The 23942-nt window shown below is 44.4% G+C and overlaps 1 protein-coding gene across 1 annotated transcript; it reads right to left on the reverse strand.

Moving 5' to 3' along the window:
• Nucleotides 1-401: 401 nt before the first annotated feature.
• On the reverse strand, nt 402-22700 carry LOC310820253 (macrophage mannose receptor 1-like; the record flags this gene model as incomplete). The annotated part of the gene is made up of 16 exons (XM_083691834.1): nt 402-595; nt 2624-2724; nt 8722-8760; nt 15770-15885; nt 16061-16260; nt 16372-16520; nt 16766-16881; nt 17304-17417; nt 17573-17730; nt 17943-18119; nt 18276-18413; nt 18610-18697; nt 19068-19219; nt 19470-19640; nt 22078-22470; nt 22676-22700. 16 exons carry the CDS (start codon nt 22698-22700, stop codon nt 402-404), a joined length of 2331 nt encoding a protein of 776 aa, XP_083547960.1.
• Between the last annotated feature and the right edge of the window lie 1242 nt (nt 22701-23942).

Below are 23942 nucleotides of genomic sequence, written 5' to 3' on the forward strand. Positions count from 1 at the left end.
CAGAGTTATACTCGGATCCATTGGGCATTTTCATGATGAGCATAATCATATTTGTATTCATATTCATTAAGGTTAAAATGATCTCACACACTTTGTACACGCCTGCTCGTAACAGATGCTAGATTTCCTCTCATCTGTATGCACTGTGATCTAGCCTCACTCCATGTGCCCTGGTGTGATTCAATGAGCCTGTAACACTATAGGTAACAAAGAGTACATTCATATACAAATCCTGAGAAACACACAAACTAGAATGTTCTATGGTGGAAGACAATAATGTAATTGTTATAATGTGAATGTTAAAATGCTCTGTTAGACATCAGAAATCATTGACAAAGTATGTGAACATAGCCAACCACATTTAGGGAAGTACCCCCATTAGGCATTCTATCATCATCTTTCTATTTATCTGATCTCTTCATCTCTTCCACTGAATGTAGAGTCTTTCTGACCTTTGACTCACAGCTGACCCAATCAGGTGGACAGCCACCTTTGGGGGGCACAGTGGGGGCCACAGTGCTGTTGGCTGGAGGTAACCCACTCCTTTTGCAGATGGATTTGTGCCCTGTCCCACAGTTGTAATCATGCCAGAACCCTACAAATGTGGAGGAGATAAGATAAATAAGATAATTTAATCATAACCTTGTCTGCAGGCTATTGTGCCCAGCGCATATAAGATTCAAGATTCAAAGTGTTTATTATCATATGCACAGTAGAAAACATGTTTCCCTGTACAATGAAATTCTTGCTTTGCTGTCCGCAGAATGCCAACCAATGTAAAATGTACAATACTAAAAAATATACAATATATACTAAACAAAATGTACAAGATAACAACATTTAAGGCAGCATGTGATAATGAAAAAGCAACAATAATAATAATAAAACAGTGCAAATGTGCAAATAAGTCCGGAATAACAACGACTCAAATCTGGCCTTCGTGGGAGTGAACTTTTTTTCATAATATGTTTTTACGAATCATATGACTGCGAGGCGTGGCTCCGAATCAGAAATGTATGGTGTGCAAGCACTGGGGGGAGGTGCTGTGGGAGATGACTGATTGGAGGCCAATGGCTATGTGTCTGGAGTTTTGTCGATCTTTGTATTGGGTAACGAAGGCCATGTTTGATGCATTGGTCCAACAGACCTTCCGAGCCTTGGGCGGAAATGTCTGTCAACAATATTACTTTAATAAAGACTATTCAGATACAAGTTCACATATATATGTTACCTTCACTATTTTACCAAATACCAGGGCTCTCTTGCAAAGGAGAATTGAATTAAATGAGACTAACCTGGATAAATAAAAGTTTAATCCTTGGAATCATTTCTGTCATACAAAAACATTGTTTACAGATATTTTCATAATTTTACCTTAAAGGTAGATTCAACAATATAACGTTACCACAGTGAAATGACTTCAGAGATGTTCACGACTTCAGCTTCATCCAAGCCAGTGTTAATTTTAGCACCCTTTTTTAGATTTAGTCTAGTCTTTGACTAAAATAATAATAATTTTGAATGCATAATAAATTATGTTCATAACACCTTACTCTGCAGCAGATTAAAAGTCACATGCCTGGACAGGGCACATAAAGGGTAGTAGGCCGAATCAATGCAAAAACAAGCTCTGTGTTTGAGAGGACCAGCCTCAGCAAGGCACTGCGCAGATTCACTAATATTGATCACCCAATCAGTGCCTATTTCTTTACCGCGGATGATTTGTAGATCAGTGATTCTGCGCAGCGCATTGCTCACACCAACCGGCCCTCTCAAATGTGAAGATTCACTGACTGTCTTGAGATCCGTCATATTTTTCCCTGTCAGTTTGTTGGTGCAAAAACATTCTTCTCCTGTGGAAACTTTGCATTCTGACTTGTTTGAATCCACATTAGCCCCTTTTTCTGCCGATAACAAGAGAGTGCCTGTTTGCATCAATGATTGGTTTTGGCCAGATTGGAGAAAGTTTGCCGGGCAGAGATGGGGGTGGTCATGACATGCAAATGGCCTGGCATGGTAGGCCTATTCATTTTTCAACAATAACATTGCAACGTTTTCAACAATAACATTGCAACGTTGCAATGAGAAAGTCTTACAACTCTGCTAACGTCATGCATGCTTTTGATTGCACCAAGCAAATAACAACTCCATCTCTCCAAAAACTCTTATCCATTTAGTCTGATTTTAGTCACAGAGATAATTTTGTCTCGTTTTAGTCAACCAAAATGGCAAATGATTTTCTTTTAGTTACAGTTTTTTCTGGGTCTATTTAGTCAGTTATGGTCTCGTCTTCTGCCACGGAAAAATAGAGAAATCTTTTCGTCATTCATTTTGTTGATGAAATTAACACTGATCTAAGCAAGACGTTTTACTGACATTCTGTTGACTCACGAGCAATGCAACGTGATAGCCACATGACAAAATATGCTGGCGAGTGAATTGTTTTACATTAGGCTAATTATCTATATAATTTGCAGGGCTATTTTGTGGCTACATCAAATAGCAAAGTCTACCTCAAAAACAGCTGTAATACAGATATTGCATTTATTTTTTTGCAGGTGTGCCAATAACAGCAGTGAGTCTAAACCAATCAGTCAGTCTCAGCTCATGTCGGTTCACTCACCCATCTTATGCCCCATCACCACACAGTTCTCATCATTGTTTATGAAGTCAGGCTGATTTTGGTCCCATTTCTCAAACACCACTGGAGAGCCATCCATCCACCTGGGCAGGACAAAACACAAACCAAAGTACAATTAAGAAAAAGGCCAGTACTCAGAGCTGATGATTTAATAAAACATTTCTAGCTAACATTTCCAAAACACACACAGACATTTGAGCTTTATATATGTGTGTATGTGTGTGTGTAGGTGAAGAACACATCTTTACCTACAGTACAATGTGAAGATCTCCCAAAGTACAGTACAGCTGTCACCATGTTTTTTTAACCATAGCCCTTAAAATCCTGGTGTCCTTGTCAACACGTTCCTCATTTAAACATGTCCACTGTGCAGGTTCACATATTTTATTTGTTGATATATCTATCCACTACTTACCCCTTCTCTGTGTTTAATACTGTGCGCCACTATACAGTGACGAGGACTCCTGAACGCCTCAGATCTGTCCTTGTAAATGTGTAGTGCCCACACCAGGCAGAGAGTGTTCAGATGCCTATCCTCCGGAGAAGAAGCAGCAGGAGATGGAAGGAAAACGTTCAGTAGCACAACTACTGTATGTCATAGGAATGACTTCTGGAATGAGTGTGGCGTTAGGACGTATCATAACCCAAAGTCGCCTGGGGCAAACTAAGTGCATGAAGGATAAATCGAGAGTGCATGGAGGTTGCTACCAAAAACAAAACTGCCTTAAGGAAAAGTTTCAAGTGGACAGTCACTAAAGGCTGCACCCACTGTGGTCTCCCTGGTCAATGCAGGGCAGTCAGGAGAAAGAAAGACAACGTGACCTCACTCTGTTCAGAGTGGGATAAAGTAGGCTGACAGGAGGGAATGCGTAAAGGAGCGCGTCTGGTTACTCGTGAGCCAGCACATCCACATCCAGAGGAGTGTTGCGATCCTTCATCGCTAAAGACCAACAGCAACGTGCTGTCCCTCCTTAGCGGTTGACCTACATCACTATGGACGACCTGTCCAGGACATGGAAGTCCCTGTAGGTATGGATAAAGTGCCTGAGGGCTAGAGCTTGAGAACGTTGATATGGGCAGAGCTCATTGAGTCTGACCACATGCCACTCATTGAACATCCTTTGTAAACTGCCCCCCAACCCTGTAATGACGCATCTGACATCAACTGTAATAACAAGTACGAAGACAGAGGACTCAATCACATGACTCAGGACACAGGCTTGATCCAAAATAATAGTTTTACTAGCAAAAGGGTTTGGTACACAGGTGGGCAGTCAATAGGTAGCGTATATCCAGAAAGGGGTAGGCAAAACAGAGTATAGTACACAGGTGGTCAATTCCAAGATCAAGGCAGATCGTCTAACAGGGAGAAGGCTAAAAAGTGAAGTCAAAAAACACTCAAAGATCAAAACCATGAAAACTAGGGTAATTGCTGGAATGTATTGACACAGAGGAACAATAAACAAACTGGCAACAAGACAGAGGAACACACAGACTATATACAGTTGTGGTCAGAAGTTTACATACACTTGTAAAGAACATGTATGTCATGGCAGTTTTGAGTTTCCAATCATTTCTACAACTCTTATTTTTCTGTGATGTATTGATTGGAGCACATACTTATTTGTCACAAAAAACATTCATGAAGTTTGGTTCTTTTATGAATTTATTATGGGTCTTCTGAAAATGTGACAAAATCTGCTGGGTCAAAAATATACATCTTGAATTATCAATTTTGGTGATGTAGAAAGTTGTGTCAAATTTCAAATTTGCTTTGTGGCATGGCCTCTTAATTTCTTATGAGTGATTATGATTGACTACAGCTGGTGACTTATTTCAGCCCATTTAAAAAGGGCTCGTTTGATACACTCATTACACTCAGCCAAAAACGCTACAATGGGAAAGTCTAAGGAGCTCAGCACGGATCTGAAAAAGCGCATCATTGACTTTAACAAGTCAGGAAAGTCACTTGGAGCCATTTCAAAGCAGCTACAGGTCCTAAGATCAACTGTGCAAACAATTGTTTGTAAGTATAAAATGCATGGCAGTTGTGTCACTGCCACGATCAGGAAGAAAACGCAAGCTATCACCTGCTGCTGAGAGAGAGAAATTGGTCAGGATGGTCAAGAGTCAACCAAGAACCACCAAAAAGGAGGTCTGCCATGAATTAGAAGCTGCTGAAACACAGGTGTCAGTGTCCACAGTCAAACGTGTTTTACATCGCCATGGGCTGAGAGGCTGCCGTGCAAGAAGGAAGCCGTTGCTCCAGAAGCGGCACCTTAAGGCTCGACTGAAGTTTGCTGCTGATCACATGGACAAAGAAAAGGCCTTCTGGAGGAAAGTTCTGGAATGGCTAAATCAGGCTAGAATTAAGGTCTTAGAATAGCCTTCACAAAGTCCTGACTTAAACCCCATCGAGAACATGTGGAGTGTGCTGAAGAAACAAGTCTGTGTCAGAAAGCCAACGAATTTAGTTGAACTGCACCGATTCTGTCAAGAAGAGTGGTCAAAGATTCAACCAGAAGCTTGCCAGAAGCTTGTGGATGGCTACCAAAAGCATCTAATTGAGGTGAAAATGGCCAAGGGACATTTAACCAAATATTAGCACTGCTGTATGTATATTTTTGACCCAGCAGATTTTGTCACATTTTCAGAAGACCCATAATAAATTCATAAAAGAACCAAACTTCATGAATGTTTTTTGTGACAAAGAAGTATGTGCTCCAATCAATCCATCACAGAAAAATAAGAGTTGTAGAAATGATTGGAAACTCAAGACTGCCATGACATACATGTTCTTTACAAGTGTATGTAAACTTCTGACCACAACTGTACATAGAGAATGATGGAAAGGAACAGGTGAATTCAATCCGGGCAGGGTAGACAATTACACAAGCGGGAAAATACACAAGGGAAGATAAATAAGTGACAGAAACGAAAAACAGTAATTAAATGAATAGCAAAAACAAAGACAAACAACACTAATGCACAGGACGGGACGTTACAACAACCCTGTGTGAGAGGACTCTCCCCATGAGGCAGCCTCTCAGCAGACGCGAGTGGTCTCTCCACTGCTGTAGCGCCGTTAGGCACATGTGGAGACAAGCATGCATCTGCACCGATGCAGAGAAGGATCCAGTTGGAGTGCTATGACCAATTGCTGGAATTCTCACATGAGAAGGAGACCAAGTGGGACTACCACTATCAGGAGGCCATGCGCCCAAGTAGCCTCAAACATTCAGTATGAGACTATCGTGGCTAGACGAAACACCTTGCATGGCGAAAAGCACATCTTGAGGTCTACCGTGGTAAACCATTAGTTGGGTCAAAGAGACTCCAAGAGAATGCGATGCGTGAGCATTCGGAAACGGAAGGTCCATAGGTGCTTGTTGAGGCACTGTATATCCAATCTGTTTCCCTGCCGCTGTTTGGATTATCATAAAACCCAGATGATGAGAATAAAGAGAAACAAACTGGTATGGAGCCGTGTGAACAACCACCCACCTCATCGCGTAGCCGACGAATTAGACCACGTACGGGGTAGTAGCGAAGACTGAAGTTTATCAACAGGTTAGTGGGAGCACTTTGATGGTGATCTAGACAACGAAAGCTTCTGGTCTTCTGTGGCTCAGTGTGGTCTTCTGTGGCTCAGTTGGTAGAGCATGGTGCTAACAATGCTTAGGTTGTGAGTTTGATTCCTACTGGGATCATATACTGTATACTGAAATGTATGCACTCACTGCAATGAGCTTTGGATAAAAGCGTCAGCTAAATGGCATATATTATATAAGCCCACCAGCTAGCAACAAAACTCGCATGGCACCTGAACGGCACGAGAGAAAGTAGCTAGGCTAGTGACTAATTCAGTCCAAACTAGAGAGAACTTCGCTCGGTATGAGTAGAGTTTTAGCAAATAGGGTATGCTCTGGTACATATTCCATAGTGAGATGTCTAACCTATGAACTGAAAGAGAACACCATGTTTTCCGTGTTAAGTAGTTACAGTGATGCCGGATGGTGCCTTTAGTCTTTTGCCACAATCTTTGTAGCTAAGTACTGCAGTTGCTTTTTTCAACAACACAAGTCGTTGAGGGCTCATAGGCTTGTTGAGGCTATTTTTGTTTATACTACAAACATGGGAATGGTGTCAAATACTTAGATACCCACCCAAATGACCTATCAAGATCGACTGTTAATCCAATATAGAAATGTCCATAACTTCTTGATATCTGGGGCAAGAAATAAAACAAAAGTTAACATTAATAGTTATATGCTTGTACAATAAAGAGGTTATAAGCCATGTTGGCTGACTGACTGTTGACTGTCTTTGAAAGGTAACCCGAATCCAAAGAATAGTTGTGTACCTGTTTCCATAGAAACTGATTTTCAAGTTCTCCATTGATAACTACCAGGTCACCATGCTTTTGCTGACAGTAGTGTCTTGCATCATCCATGGCCAGATCTTCTTGATTGAAGTAATACTGGTTGCCTCCATACTCAATCCAACCATCCTTTGTGACATTAAAGTCTGTAAGAGGTTGGAAAAGATTGTTAGTTCCATATGTTCCCAATGGTGATGAACTAATACTTTGGGAAGTCATTGGCATTTGAAAGATAGTGTATTCCATGTGTAGGGGTCATGATTTAGAAGGGATGTGACAGAACAATGATGAAATTACAGTAACACTTTACTTAGTCTTGGAGCATAGTTATAATGTGTTCATAATGACTTATGAAACTTGTTATAAGACTTGCATGACTTATATGTGGTATAATCTCTTATATCATCTCATAATGATTTTTGTATTTAAAGGGGCCAACTGTAGTCAAAGACCAGATTTTTCTGTTTCATATGGCATTTGCACACAAAGAGGTTGAAGTAACACTATGAAACTCTGCATCAAACTCTGCATCAAATTTGAGCTTGTTTTCCTTGGGTGTGGTATTGGTTCCTCGTAATACGTCAACAGAAGATATGATTTCCACCAATGATCGCTCACGTTCTTCAGCGAGATCTGCTTGCTCTGGGCAGTACAGCTCAATCAAATAAACCAATAATATAATTAGTTTTCGTTTTACATCCCTCCCGTTTTATGTAGCACTAGCAGTGAGCACTGTGACAGCTCCCGGTAGGCACAGATAACAGGCTCAATGAAACTGGCCATAAAGAATGTTGTGGTAAAATGCAACAAGAATACAATGGTAAGAATGATGTAGCTGAAGTTATCTTGTTGTTTGAGCTAGCACAGTGTATTTTGCAAGCTAGAAACACACTACCTATTCACTAACTTATGTTAGTAGAGTTGCTGACAACTTTACGCATACTTATGTTTACGCTTACTTATGTTGGTAGAGTTTACAAAGCTAGCTCCTAAGTAACTAATCAAAAATGGAATAGCATCCAACTGCAAACAGAAATGAACGCATGAAATATCACCGTAATTAGGGACGCAGGTTGGGTTGATAGATCTGGAATGATTGGCATGGCAACCCAGTAAAGAAATCTCAACCTAGCTAACCAGTTTGTTTTTTGAGGAGTCCACTCATCCACTCATCGGCAGATCGTTATTCAGTGTTTCTACACGTTAGTCTCGCTTCTCAGCCTCTTTAGTATTCTAGATACTAGTCCTCGTGTTTGTTCTCTGTTTTTGATCGTCTTTCCTTTATTCCCCAGAAACCCTACCCTGCTATTCACCTGTCTACCTGTCCGCCTGTCAACCTGCCTGCCCGCACTACCCACCTGACCTGCCTACCTAGCCTACCTGCACTGCCTGCCCTACTTGCTCTATGTGGCCGCCTACCCTGTCTGTCTGCCCTACCCCGTTTATCATTTTCCCCTGCTTGTCCCATTCCCAGCCCCCATTATTAAAAACCTTATTCTTTTATATTTGTGTCCTGACTTTGTGTCCGCGCTTGGGTTCATTAGATCTGACCGTAACAGTTGGTAGATGAAGAAAGTGACATCATAGTAACTACCGGATGAATAGTGAACAATATCAGAATACGTGTCTGTACCTATAGCCACTGTGCAAAATAAAACACTGTGATTGTGTCAGTGGAACACCGACATTTGTGACTTACCAGGGATAGTGCCATTGGGAGGAGGGTTGGGTGTCTTTCCTGTAGGTGCACAGACAAGGAGTAAGAACACAGAGACAAACACACTCAAAGAAAGATTTTCTGTTCAGAGAAAGCTTTTTTAGTATTTTCAAAACACAAATATAGCTGAAAATGATAATTTGCAAAATTACCAAATCACATACAGTATTTGGTTCCTTACCCTGAAAGTCTATGGACACTTCTATCCACACTTTGGTTCAACAAGTTTTCTCTTTTAATGCACTGGCTGCATCTGACCAATTTTTTGCACTGAAATATTTGTGCCCTGTGTCCGTCCTCAAAAATGGGTTTCAGAAGTAGGCTGCCTACAGTGGGAAATACTGAGATACTTGCAGTCCCAGGAACGGAGAAAGAAGCTGAACTTCATAGTACTTTGGACAGGCTAATAAACGCATTGTGGGGTTAGAGATTGGATGAGAAGCCTAATGCATATATAGAAGTATGAAACAGCAATTTTGTGTTTTACAGTAGTAACTGTGGAAACTTTGTTCTTGGGCCTTCCTTAAGTAAATGTTTTGGAATGTAACTGTGGGGGGACATGCAGCGTTCGGCCTGTAGAGGGAGCTACAGGACCGTGGCCGGGGTTGTGTCGGCGAGACTTTTGTTGCACACCTGCTGCGAATTAAGTCTCATCGGCGAATGTTTAAGATGTGTGTGCTTCTGCCATTTCAGTAGGGGAGCTAAGCTGGAGAAGGCGAGGCGAGGCGAGGAGAGCCGAGAACTGAGACGGGAGAGAGAGAGACTTTGGACGAGGCTGGAAAGCCAAACAGTGCCAGCGGAATACTTTATGAATAAACGGGACCAATTCCCTTATCGAGATACTGCGTCTGCCTCTGTGTATAAACGGACTTTGTTACATTGGCGCCCAACGTGGGGCACAGAATACAGGCAAGATGGACACGCTAACAGCGGCAATATCGAGGATAACGCTCGTCCTCGAGCAACAGACGGCCCTGCAGCAGACCCAGCAGGCGACGCTGGAGGAGCTGACGGCGGCGAGGGTCGCGGACAGGGCCCTCCTCCAGGACTTCACCAGGGCCGGCGGGAGGCGTTCCTCACGGTGTTCGAGGGGACGGCGAGGATCTCGGGGTGGCCGGACCGAGAGTGGGCCTACCATCTGCTGCCCCTCCTGTCAGGGGAGGCGCAGCTCGCGGCCCACAGTTTGCCGGCGGCCGCCCAACGGGATTACCAGTCCCTGGCCCGGGCGATTCGGGACCGCCTGGGCCTGACACCGGAGGAACACCGGTGCCGGTTTCGGGCCATGACAATGGAGGAGGGGTGCCAGCCCTTCGCCTTCGCCCAGCGGCTGGGGGACAGCGCATGGCGGTGGCTGGACCCCGAGAACAACTCGGCAGTGGAGGTAGGGAACCGGGTGGTAATGGAGCAGTTCCTCGCGGGGCTCCCGGCCCGCACCGCCGCCTGGGTCCAGTACCACCGCCCCCAGGACCTCAAGACCGCCGTGGGACTGGCCGAGGACCATCTCTCCCTCCCACCGCGGGGGCCACAACGACCAACCCCGGCCCCGCGGCAAGGGGGGGGGGGCCAACGCCCAGGAGGAACCGGGGGAGCAGAAGGAGAGAGGCCGGCGCCCGCCCCGAGGACAAGATGGCAGGGGCCCACCTATCCGGAACCGACCCCGGCCCCACAGGGAGCACCTCGAGCGACAGCGGGGGTGTGTTGGCGGTGCGGACGGCCGGGCCACGTGCAGGCCGAGTGTCGGGCGATGGACGTGGGACAGGTCGTCCGCATCGGCGACATACCGGGCCCTCCCCCCGGACCAGGAGCGGCGTATCGTATTCCGGTAAGGATACAACGTGATACGCACCAGGCATTCTTGGATTCGGGCTGCATGCAGTCCATGATCCAGGAGCGCCTGGTTCGGCCAGGGGCATTGTTGAAGGCATCGAGGGTGCGGGTGAGGTGTGTGCATGGGGACATTCACGAATATCCGGTGGTCGCTATCGAAATTCATTTTGAGGGGAAAAACCATAGTGTACAGGCGGCGGTTAGCCCACGCCTCACGCATCCCCTGATTCTAGGTGTGGATTGGGAGGGGTTTCCTCAAGCGGTAAAGAGGGCTACCGGGATGCGTGCACGACAGCTAGGGAGGTGTGTGGCGTGTAATGTGCTCTGTGCCGAGGCGGCGCCTCGCGACACTGCCGGGGAGCCGGAGCCGGCGGGGGCGCCTCACCCCGAGACTTCCCCGCCGAACTATCCGCGGCTAGGCGACTTCCCCCTCGAGCAGTCTCGTGACGAGACCCTAAGATCAGCCTTTGACCAAGTGATAGCAATTGATGGTACTTTGATACGGCCAGACACGGTGCGCGCCCACCCCTATTTTGCGATTATCCGTGACAGGTTATATCGAGTAAGTCGTGACTCACATAGTCAGGAGGAAGTAACCCAGTTGCTGGTTCCCCGCAGCCGCCGCGAAATGGTCTTCCAGGCGGCTCATTTCAACCCCATGGCGGGCCATCTTGGGTATGACAAAACACTGCACCGTATAATGGCTCGATTTTATTGGCCGGGGATTCGGGCAGAGGTGCGTAGGTGGTGCGCTTCCTGTCGGGAATGTCAGTTAGTAAATCCCCCGGCCATTCCACGGGCCCCCTTGCAGCCCTTACCATTGGTCGAGAACCCGTTCGACCGCATTGCGATGGATATTATCGGGCCATTTGACCGGAGCACACAGGGTTATCGATTTGTGTTGGTCTTGATAGATTACGCCACCCGATACCCCGAGGCAATACCTCTGCGCAATATCTCTGCCAGGAGTGTAGCGCAAGCATTGTTTCAAGTCATCTCCCGCGTGGGAATCCCGAAAGAGATTCTCACCGATCAGGGCACTAATTTTATGTCACGCACCCTCAAGGAACTGTATGGCTTGTTGAACATCAAGGCGATTCGAACCAGTGTTTACCACCCGGCCACTGACGGCCTTTGTGAGCGGTTCAATCGGACCTTGAAGTCAATGATCCGGAAGTTTGTCCACGAGGATAGTCGGAATTGGCTTAAATGGCTAGATCCCCTGTTGTTTGCGGTGCGGGAAGTTCCCCAAGCTTCCACCGGGTTTTCCCCGTTTGAATTACTCTACGGGCGTAAGCCCCGGGGTGTCCTAGACCTGCTTAAAGAAAATTGGGAGGAAGGGTCTAGCGACAGTAAGAGCGAGATCCAGTATGTCCTCGACTTGCGCACAAAGCTCCACGCCTTAGGGGCTATCTCATGTGAGCATTTGCTGCAAGCCCAGGAGCGTCAGAAACGCCTGTATGACAGGGGGACTACCCTATGAGAGTTTACACCGGGAGACAAGGTGCTCGTACTGTTACCCACCTCCAGCACGAAATTACTCGCGAAGTGGCAAGGGCCGTTTGTGGTCACACGTCGCATGGGGGACGTGGATTATGAGGTTGTACGCTCGGACCAGGGGGATAGCTTGCAGGTGTATCACGTCAATCTCCTAAAAAAATGGAACGACGTGGTCACGGTTGCTCTGGCTACGGTAATTCCGGAGAGAGAGGAGTTCGGTCCGGAAGTCCCAAAATCGAAAGTTAGCACTCCGGTCGATATTGATAACCATCTCTCTGCTAGCCAGGCCGCGGACGTTGCAGATTTGCAGCTTAAGTTCGCTGACGTGTTCTCTCCCCTGCCCGGTCGGACTACGCTCATCGACCACCATATAGAAACGCAGCCGGGTTTAACGGTGCGCACGCGTCCCTATAGGTTGCCGGTGCACAAACGAAACGTTGTGTGCACGGAGTTGGAAGCTATGCTGGAGCTGGGTGTGGTCGAGGAGTCCCGCAGTGATTGGTGTAGCCCCATCGTGCTTGTCAACAAGCCAGATGGGGCTATACGGTTCTGTGTGGATTATAGACGGGTTAATGCGGTCTCCAAGTTCGATGCATATCCGATGCCCCGGGTCGACGAGCTCTTGGACCGGCTTGGTACGGCCAGGTACTTCACGACATTGGATTGCACGAAGGGATACTGGCAGATTCCACTCTCGCCGGTGTCCCGGGAGAAAACGGCATTCTCCACTCCGCTCGGGTTATTCCAGTTCACCGTGCTCCCTTTCGGGTTGTTCGGAGGCCCAGCCACTTTTCAGCGCCTCATGGACCGTATTCTGCGGCCGCACGCCGCCTATGCTGCGGCCTACCTAGATGACATTGTCATTCACAGTGACACCTGGCCGCAGCATGTGCGGAGTGTGGCTGCTGTTCTGCGGTCCCTGAGGCAGGCGGGGCTAACGGCCAACCCGAAAAAGTGCGTGATCGGGCGGAGGGAGATCCGGTATCTGGGGTACCACTTGGGACGGGGGGAGGTGCGACCGCAGATTGAAAAGACTGCGGCCATCGCCGCCTCTCCCCGGCCCAAGACAAAGAAGGAGGTGAGGGCCTTCCTGGGGCTGGCGGGATATTACCGCCAGTTCGTACCAGGGTTTTCAGAGCTGGCCAGTCCCTTGACGGACCTCACCCGGAAGGGTGCCCCGGATCCGGTCCAATGGTCGGGCCAGTGCCAGGGGTCGTTCGAGGCCCTTAAGGGGGCTCTTTGTGGAGAAACGGTCCTGTATGCGCCTGATTTTAACCTCCCTTTCTCCCTACAGACGGACGCGTCGGATAGAGGGCTGGGAGCAGTGCTGACCCAGTGCGTGGAGGGGGCCGACCGGCCGGTGCTGTACCTGAGCCGCAAGCTGTCGGAGAGGGAGGGCCGGTACAGCACCGTGGAGAAGGAGTGCCTGGCCATCAAGTGGGCGGTCGCCACCCTCCGCTACTACCTGCTGGGTCGCGCCTTCACCCTCTACTCCGACCATGCCCCCCTCCAGTGGCTCCACCGCATGAAGGATGTAAACGCGAGGATCACCCGGTGGTACCTCGCGTTGCAGCCCTTCAACTTTTCCGTCGTGCACAGACCGGGGGCGCAGATGGTCGTGGCAGACTTCCTCTCCCGTGCAGGGGGGGGGGAGTAGGTCGTCGGCCGTCGGTTCCCCGGCCTGTGTCGGGCGGTGGGGGTATGTGGGGGGACATGCAGCGTTCGGCCTGTAGAGGGAGCTACAGGACCGTGGCCGGGGTTGTGTCGGCGAGACTTTTGTTGCACACCTGCTGCGAATTAAGTCTCGTCGGCGAATGTTTAAGATGTGTGTGCTTCTGCCATTTCAGTAGGGGAGCTAAGCTGGAGAAGGCGAGGCGAGGCGAGGAGAGCCGAGAACTGAGACGGGAGAGAGAGAGACTTTGGACGAGGCTGGAAAGCCAAACAGTGCCAGCGGAATACTTTATGAATAAACGGGACCAATTCCCTTATCGAGATACTGCGTCTGCCTCTGTGTATAAACGGACTTTGTTACAGTAACTAACTTAGTGAATTAAATGTTTGAGTTGTGTAGGCTGTGGCCACGTTGACCTGATTGTGAAACAAAGTCCATAGTAATAGAAACACAATATACAGTGTGACAGTCATTACGTGTGATTGTCATTTTCACCTCTTATACAGATCCTCTATCTCCCTCCAGATCCTGTGACTCAGACAGAAAGAAACAGGCAGGCAGTCCTCATAATATACCTTTACGTATCTGGCACACCCAGTCATTGTAGCTTTCACAGGCTGCGTCATTCCAAGACTCCCCCCTTTGCCAATAGTACATCGTCATTTCAACGCAATATTCTGCATTATTGTGGTTGTTGGGTTCTCCATCCATCCAGTGTTGGTAAGATAGCTAAGGAAAATAATTGTGATAAACAAACAACACAATGTACAAAACAATTGTTTATCCTGCCAAACTTGTATGCTAATTTTAAACAAGCATCACCCAACAAAGTGTATAGTAACAACATGAAAGACACGTTTTGGTGTGTTTGTCAACAAGAGACATCTTTCGGTAACTGAACTGTCTCTAAACAGAGGTTTTCCATGTAAAGAGAAACTGTTCACATTTAGTTAAAGACAAACTCTTTTGATATTTCAGCCTAACTCACAGGTGATCCATCACTCCATACGTAGCCAGTGTTAGGGTCCGGAGCACTGAGACCAATCCAGCCTGCTCCACGCCTTAAATATTAAAATAATATGAAATTTAATTCAGTTTACAGTTTTCCGATAGGGCTTGTGCACCATTTGGTGGTCAGTTACAGTACAGTCCAAGACCAATCAAAGGCGAATGCAGAAACTCTGCTGTGCAATTTTCAACCCTACAATTTTGAGTACAAAATGAACTATAACAGTTACCATCCATCTCCGCACCCGAACCAGCAGGTTCAGAGGTAGCTTCTTCCCTGCGGCTGTCACCCTACTGAACTCGAACCCTGCACCTAGGTGACAACCTACCAACCCCCCCCCCCAACCTGCTCTTACTCCATACCACTGCTCTTCTGTACATATACTGTACCATACTGTTCATAATCTGTCTATACTGTTCATAATGTACATATTCCTATATTTTCTTTAATACTACTGTTAATACACCGCACATATCTGTACATACTGTACATACCTGTTTATACTGTTCATACGGCATTCCATATTATATTTATTCTGCTATCTACCCTAATGCTACTGTTAATACATATATACTGCTAGATTGCATTGCCTATACAGCTCATATGCTGCTACACTGTTCATACTGCAACCTATTTATCTGCTTATAATGCCACTGCTAATTCATATACTGCTTACACTGCACTACTTGTACTATACTGCACTACTGCACTACTTACTGCTCATATACTGCACTACCTGTATATACTGTTCATTGCACTTTCTGCTTTTTTGCACTTCTGGTTAGACGCTAACTGCATTTCGTTGTCTCTGTACTTGTACTCTGCACAATGACAATAAAGTTGAATCTAATCTAATCTAATCTAATCTAATTTGCTGTAGGCTGTCGACTGTAGGCAAACAGAGCATCATATCGATTAAAATGGTCACAACAAGTCATTATATTAAACTGTGGTTGTTTGAACACATTTCCTGACTGTTTAAATGTGACATACAGAAGGGTAAGTGTAGGAATGTGTCTTACCTTATATATGCACTGTCAGCAGCAGTGTGGATGCTGAGCAGGTCTCCACCAATCCCCCTGCAGTAGTCTCGAGCCTCGAACCATGTCTTTTTACCTGACCGTGGCACTGTGAAAAACTGGGACAAGAAAGAGAGAAACAACTCTGGGTTTATCTAACCACATGACAAGAGACACAAGCAAAACAACTATTATTATACAGTTAAAATACAAATGCTAATTTGATGAGACATCTTGCATAGGCATGTACCTTAGACTGTGTAACAACAATAAACTTGCTGATGTTGTTTCTACCTTGAAGCAGTAGTTTCTTATTCCCACAGGTGACCAGCCCTCATGGCAGCTGGGAGGGGCTGGGGTGATCGGGGCTGGGGTCACAACCGCCCCCTCCGCCAGGTACTTGCAGACATACTTCTCTGTATTGGTGCAGCTCAGCACATCCCATAATCCAGCTAAAATCCCAGTTGTCATGGCTACACAACCCAGTCTATTGCCTTGTTGTTTTGGATAAAAAGAGGAATTGCAAGGAAAGATCATTTGTCCCACATAGTAAGTCTTTCTGGAATATACAGATATGTGCCATTTTTGCTGTCCTTATCCCATACCTGGCATTTCTGCATTCCAGTGGACAAATTTAACTCTTTTTGTGTTTGTCCACACAAAATTGTCAATATCATCCTGGTTAAAAAGCCCAATCCAGAAGTACTTCTCTGGCCTCGTCCCCACCAAACTGATGAGGAATGCATTATCTACTCTGGAAAGATTCACACAAAACAAAACCTTCAGTTTTACACTAGACAGGAGAACTACACTGGTCTCTAATACTGAGCTAGGAAAACTACGAGGATTTAAATGGTATTGTTTATAGAAATGTTGATGAATTGTTTTGAGAATAACAATAATGTAAACCTGGTAGAGCATGCACAGTGTTGCTGAACTGACCTCATTTACAAATACAAATTACAATAAAGAAACAAAAAGTCTTGGTTTCTTTCTTACCCGCTTGAAACATCAGCCAAATAAGAGCCTGAGCTGTGGCATGTATCTTTAGCTTCAATCCAAGTCTTTGTCTCTGATCCTAAAAGGTAGCAATAGGAACCATGCCTGTTCCAACCCTTGAGTGAAGAACATACAAACAAGATTTAACCAAACCCAACACAAGCGAGAGTACTCTACTGTTAATTTCACTGAAGGTTAACATGGTCTATTTGGCAAAGTAATTAAACCAGGAGAGACAGCTACTTGCACATTTGTCAGGAAAGTCCAATGTATTTAGTTTGTTTAAAACAGAACTGAGCATTTTATTTGGAAACTAAAACTAACATGTTATATTATGGTTGCCGATGTATTTCGCAAAGTGTTGAATATTGATATGGACTTTTTTGAAATATGGGGATACTGACATCATTTTTTTTTTGGAGCAGTGGGGGACATAAATATACAGTGGCCTGCCACGTCCACTGTGTGTTGCCCAAACCAAACCCAACAAAACACCAGGGAGACGGACTAATATTCTAGGCTAGCTTACTGAACTCACAGGTTTGCATCCTGGGTTGGTCTCAACCTGATCTCCAGAGGGTTTGGAGGCAGACTTCTTCTTGCAGACAAACCCAAACTTGTTCTCACACATCTGGCTAGCCCACTTCCCCTCCTGCAACAGAAAGATGACTGGCTCAGGGAAAGCACAAAGCTGGACGGACACCTTGTTACCTTCCTTGTTTCCCCCCACAGACAAAGTATTGCGCAGGTTAATGTGGGTGATATGGTATATGCAGGGGATGTGATGGAAACAGGGAGAGTCAATACCTCTCCCCTGATGAGGACACAGTCCTCTCTCTGACGGTTGGTGTGGATGGGCATCCCAACCTCCCACCTGGAGTAGGTGACGCTGGAGTGGTCACTCCATTCAAACAGAAGGGGTGTCTTCTGGTCGTTCAGTCCGATCCACAACTCATCAGTGGACGCTGCAGACCAGGAAAAAACACAAGAGGATGTCTTCAATATAGCATACCCTCTCAGACAAAACATTTTTCAGAAATGGATGTCCAGCTTGTTTGAGATACAATCAACAAAATCCTCCATACTTTTATTATTCCCTTTGTTCTTGGTGAGACAATGACACAGACAAGTTGTCAAGTCTAAAATGTGAGCAGGAGTGCTTTATTCTTTAACTCACCGTATCCCAGCTGCGAGATGACAAAGCTTTGCTCCTCTATGTTGTGGATGCTCGCAAGATCACTTCCCTCTGAGCGACATTCACTCATGGCATCGGACCAAGTCTTCTTAGCACGCCGAAGGTGGTAGCACTGGCCAGCATAGGGAATCCATGGACTTGTACAAAATCCAGGCTCAACTGTACACCAAAAGGTGAGAATGTTTGAAGAAAAGATGTGATACTCTTCCTAATAAATCACAGATATCATATTCTGGACACAATACAGCACATGATGAGGTCTATGTGCAACAATATGTGAGTAGGGTTGAGTGGAATATAAAATCATATTTTCACCTGGATGAGCAGGAGGTGCATGCTTGCCCTTCTGACAGATGTATCCGAGCTTCTTAGAGCAGGATGAGCTTTGCCAGTAGGACTGCACTGCAGAATTGAGGACTCCACAGTTCTGCCCGGGATCAGGGAGTGGATGCCCTAAAGCAAGAGATCAACAGCTACATCATTAGGTGGGCCTGGACAATATGAACCAAACCAGAGATAGGAATCACTCATAAAGTCCACCCTCAATAGTAGTAAGTGATAGTAATGACAAATAGCATTCATGATACCATCCACATAGTCAGGTGTTTGGTCTTCTAATATTGTGTGAGAGCATGTTGGGAACACTTACCAGAATCCCATCTCAGGTAGCGGAAAGGCTTCCCATCACTCCATTGCCATCCACTCTCCTGGTCCAGGATGTTCAGTCCTATCCACAACTGAAAGTGCTCTTTTCCCAATATACCTGTGTGTGTGTGTGTGTGTGTGTGTGTGTGTGTGTGTGTGTGTGTGTGTGTGTGTGTGTGTGTGTGTGTGTGTGTGTGTGTGTGTGTGTGTGTGTGTGTGTGTGTGTGTGTGTGTGTGTGTGTGTGTGTGTGTGTGTTTGTTTGTGTGAGCCAAACAGAGAATCAATCAATCAAAGAGTTAGTATCAGGTAGAAACAGATGCTATCCAAGGTTCAGATCATACAAACTGAGAATGTTCTGCTATGCAAGAATAAGTGGTCATACTTCAGCTGAAATAGGCATAGCAACCATGCTACCAATTGCTATGCATAGTAAAGCGGAGCCACCAGGTGGCGCTACCTGCTATGTAAGACTGCTCTTGAGGTTCGGTGATACTGAGCAGGTCACTGCCTTGCTGTTGGCAGCTGGTCCGGGCTTGGTGCCAGGTCAAGGCAGAATGGTAGTTGAATTGGTAAAACACCTTTGTCACAGGATTTTTATCCCAGTTCTCAGTGGCTGTAAGAAAGGGAGTGAGAGAAATGAAAAAGAGTTTTCAAAAACTACAGCCACAAACACCTGTCCAGCCAAGACATTTTCACGAAGATGGTAAAGTGCCTCTTTAATGCTGACAGCAACTGATGCCCATGTTCAACAAAGTTATTGGTGCAATTCTGTATTTATTACTAGAATACTGATCAACCCTTAAATTGCTATTACAGGTACAGTAAGAACAGGCACATAGCCTTGCTCTCTCTCTTATACTCACATGTACTTGGACAGTGGCCCCAGAGTTCATTCTCATATTTAGTTTCAGTTGCACACCATTCACGATTGACAGGGGAATCAAATGTGGTGCAGTCTCCATACCATCGGCCTTTGTAAAAGAAGGGAAACTGGCAAGGCTGGCCGTATGCATTACCATCAATGGTAAATATTTCTGGAACAAACAAGGAAATGTGTTAAGGTCAAGACGCAGGAGCAGGATAGGTGTTTTTGTTGAAAATGTAATGTCAATCTCTTGAACACTACAGATATTAATATAAAGGAAATCTTTTAGTAATTGAGTTGGTCCCAGTTCCATTTTTATTTAGTAGTCATGTATATCAAATCTAGAAATTCTAGGTTTGTTGTTTTTGCTCTAAAACATTTCATAGAAAGTGTTGAATCTCTTCAATCAAAGATTGTAAAAAGCAATTAATGGGCCCTTAATGTTATACACCTAGGGTACAGCACTGTATTCAAATGATATCTGCTATTTGCATCAAGTGAACATTTCCTGATCAGAAGTGAGCGCATTCAGGCAGCTACTGTGTTCAACTTAGCATGAAATACTTTCAGACAGGTGTACAAAACTAATAGGGCACATTACAACCTTTGATCCTTCCGAGATCTACTCACACAGCTGACAAGACATCATATTTAATGCCACAACATACTCGGGTTAACTCGAGCTCTTATCTTTGTTGCAAGTGGGATAAACCAGGGCAGTGGTTTACACTTGGGCCATTCCAGAAACGTGTAGCCCAACGCCAAAATCACAGCGATTTAGCTGGTAACTTGCGAGCAACGTTGCAAAGCTCTTTTAGAAAAAAATTATTGGAATTTCAACCTTGGAAGAAATTATATTGGTGATAAATGGGAAGAATGTCTATGACTGACAGCAACATTTTAACTAATGACCACCTTTTTTGATTCTGTATACATTAATGAACAGAATTTATTACACAAGGGATGTCATTCATAAATTTGACAGCAATACTTCGGAATCATGTCTCAAATGTCCCAAAAAAATTACTGCATGGATCCACAAACTTTGTAAATGTCGAAAGATTGAACCACTGTAAAAAGAGTTCCCTCAAAGAGTTGATCCTGGATAACTAAGTTGTGAAGTTCAGAAGTCGAGGATATAGAGGATATGTTTGCTACAATACGAGACAAAAAACTACAATAGCCTACAGCATGGAAGTACCCAATAAGATGGATTGTATTGATTTCGTTGTATTGATTGGTTGAAAGAGGCAACATTGACATTAACTGCCCTATAACATTAATTTGAAAAATGCAGAGTTTTGGGGAAATGTATATAATAATAATTTATATTTGCCCGATATTGTTTCGTATGGTAGCTTACCCATGTACATTTATGCCAACATTCATCATTTACAGTTGTGATGAATTAAACCAATTTCAGAGCACTTAAAATTCAACCTTGGACGGTTAACCAGTATGATGTATTTTCACCCTTTGATATAACAATACTGCAAAAATGTATCTTGCTTTGTGATTAATTGAAGTGGTACCAACAAGAGGAGTGCATGTAGGATTGTGATGTAAAAAAAAAATTTAAACAACTATTTTGATAAAGAAATATTGTCTTTGGACAGAAAAATAACACGTCATTGCCAATAATAAACAAAATTCAGCCAAATATAGCCTGAAAACTGCAACTGCAAACTGTCGAAAAGAAACGGTAAAAATTAATTCGGAGTCATGTTAAGAAGCATTTCTATGCACTATTAAGTTTGCTCAGTTGCGGGTAAACAGCCATTTAATTTCATGGGAAATGTGACTGGCTCACCTGGCCGTCTAACTGAACAATCTATGCTAGTTTTCATTAACATTTCTAAAATTAATAAATACCTCACATTCAACTCACAACTCATTTGCTTGTTTCAAAGTCATGGTATTAAGAAATTCGCTGGAGAAAAAAAATAAAATTATTCACAGATTTATTGTTTCAGTCATGAGTAGCCATGCTGGTTTGAGGGTGAAACTAGCCAGGAAACACGTTTTTGACAACGTTGATAGTTTGCTCCTCCCTGCTCCTCAGAATTACCCTTGGTGGTGGAAACACAACACACCCAAAAAACACCAGTGCTTGGGCCCAAAAAAAGACTGGAGTGGGACCCGATCTTGTGGAAAAGCGTTGTTATTATGATAAAGATTGTGCTTCATATTTGGGAAGCAATCTCTGCCCCCAGTTCTGAAACATTCCTCAGTTTGAATACACTAGTAAAGTGATTGCATCTTAATCAAAGAATACCATGACAACAAAGCAAGTTTATATTAAAAGCTCTATAGGAGACTAGCAAATATTTTATTTTATAAGCTATTTTAGCTTTTTTATGATTTTGATCAAATATGTTTTATTTGATATTTAAGACATGTGTGCTGTGTCACGTTTTTTAAACACACAGTTTTTCACACTGTCTCCGTTTCAGAGATGATGGGCAAAGCAAAACAAATTTAACACTAGTCAAGTGTTATTACAGCTGTGCACTTGTTTAGGTGTCTCCAGTGACATTCCACTTTACCATTGGTATGGGGTAAAATAACCAATGCACTACAGAAAGAGGTGTATGATCATACTGTACCTCTGTGTGTCCTTGAGCAGGGGCCATCTGTCGTACCAGTAACTGTGAACCGGCTCCTGGGTCCCATGTCTTTAGACAACACTAGTTCAGCATTGTCGTTGATATGCATGTACAGGTGTTGGCCTTTGAGGGCAAGAAGTGTTTGATTTTTGCATTCCCACTGTTGGAGGTCACTCTTCTCATCACAATCATACCAGCACAGTCCACTGCCCTCATTTTGTCCCTGGACACCAATGCACTTTGTCCAGAGAGGGGAGAAGAGCCGCCCTCCAGATACCCAGCGGAACGAAAGAAACTTACTGATGGACGCACAACTTGCCATTAAAGGTCCATTGGTGGCATGACTGTTCACACATTTCACCTGATCTGCATTGAAGAGACCAAATAAGGCATCTATAAAGAAAGAGAGGATGGTTACAACAATCAATTAACTTTGAGAAGACACTCTAAATACAGTACAGTGTCTTAGGCTATGCAGTGTTCCATTTATCCATTCTACATCTGGTTCCATCTAAATCTCAGGCAGATTTAGTTAAACCAATTGATTTCCAGCTAAAGGGATGTATACATGTGGCTCTATCTCTACCCTACTACATACTATCCTGCTCCCCACATGTAGCCATAGTACCAACATTTGCTGTGGAAGTCAATGGAAACATAGAGTACCTGATAGAGTCGAACACCGGGAGGTTTGAATGAAGAGCAAAATGACAGCTACTGTTATCTTGATGGTAAGCATTGTCCTGGTAGGACTGACATTAACTAACACTGTTGTTACACTGTTGGCAGGACCTGAGTGTGGTGTATGGTCATGAAAAGGAGGGTCTTTCTACTGTACTACAGTATTTAACAGCAATGAAATATCCTGTCACGTTTTTTTTTTTTTTTTTTTTTTTTGGGGCAGCACAGTACACGACTCCACACTCCCAAACTGTTGCATCAATGATATGATTCCAAGAATCAGTGTGACAACCATGCATTTAAAAACATTTAATAGGAAAGTGTCCATTCAGATTCTTGCTTCCTCTTTCTCAGAAAAAAACAAGATGCACAACAAGTGATCTGGGTCATGTAGCCTACCTTGAGAGGGTCAGTTGCTATTGATCAACCTATTGTGTTTATATTTCAAATGTATTAGCATTGCTTCAAGGCTTACCTTTGCAATGTTCGCACCCTGTTTTAGCAAGGCATTACATGCAACATATATGGCAGTCATAAAGGATTGATAGCCCTACATGTACAATATATCGGACAAGATATCAGATACATTGGCAAAATCAAGTTTATTATTGTAGCTCATGAATTGCAGAGATGAAGAGTGGAAATGGTTTAAATATCAGGTTATTTTATTGAGGACCAAGCAATCGGACCTCCTATCTACTCTCATACCATCATCACACATTCTCTCACAGCACAGAGAAACAGGGGGAAATGTTTTAGAGTAGTCTGACATGAATAATAATTAATAATAATAATAATAATAATTAATAATCTGCATTAGAGCGCTCAGTGGCGTAGCACACTAAGGCGCATACCATATGATCGCAAGGTCCCTGGTTCGATTCCGGCCATCGACATATCCTGCATGTCATCCCTCCTCTCTCTCACCCATCCTTCCTGTCAACCTCTACTATCTCTATCCCAATAAAGCAGAAATGCCCTAAAAATATATTTAAGAAAAAATCTGCATTAATAATGTAATGTATTGATTACAGAATGAAGTTAGGAATTTTCATGCGAGACAGTAGTAAGGATGTTGGGTTTCAATGGGATTGAGGTTGGATAGAAAAGTAGCCTACAGTTGTTTTTCCACATTTTCTGAAAAGGCAACCTTCTCTCGTTCACACAATGTAATAATAATAATA

The sequence above is a fragment of the Argentina silus genome (assembly GCF_951799395.1).
Source record: "Argentina silus genome assembly, chromosome: 20".
NCBI classification, from domain to species: Eukaryota; Metazoa; Chordata; class Actinopteri; order Argentiniformes; family Argentinidae; genus Argentina; species Argentina silus.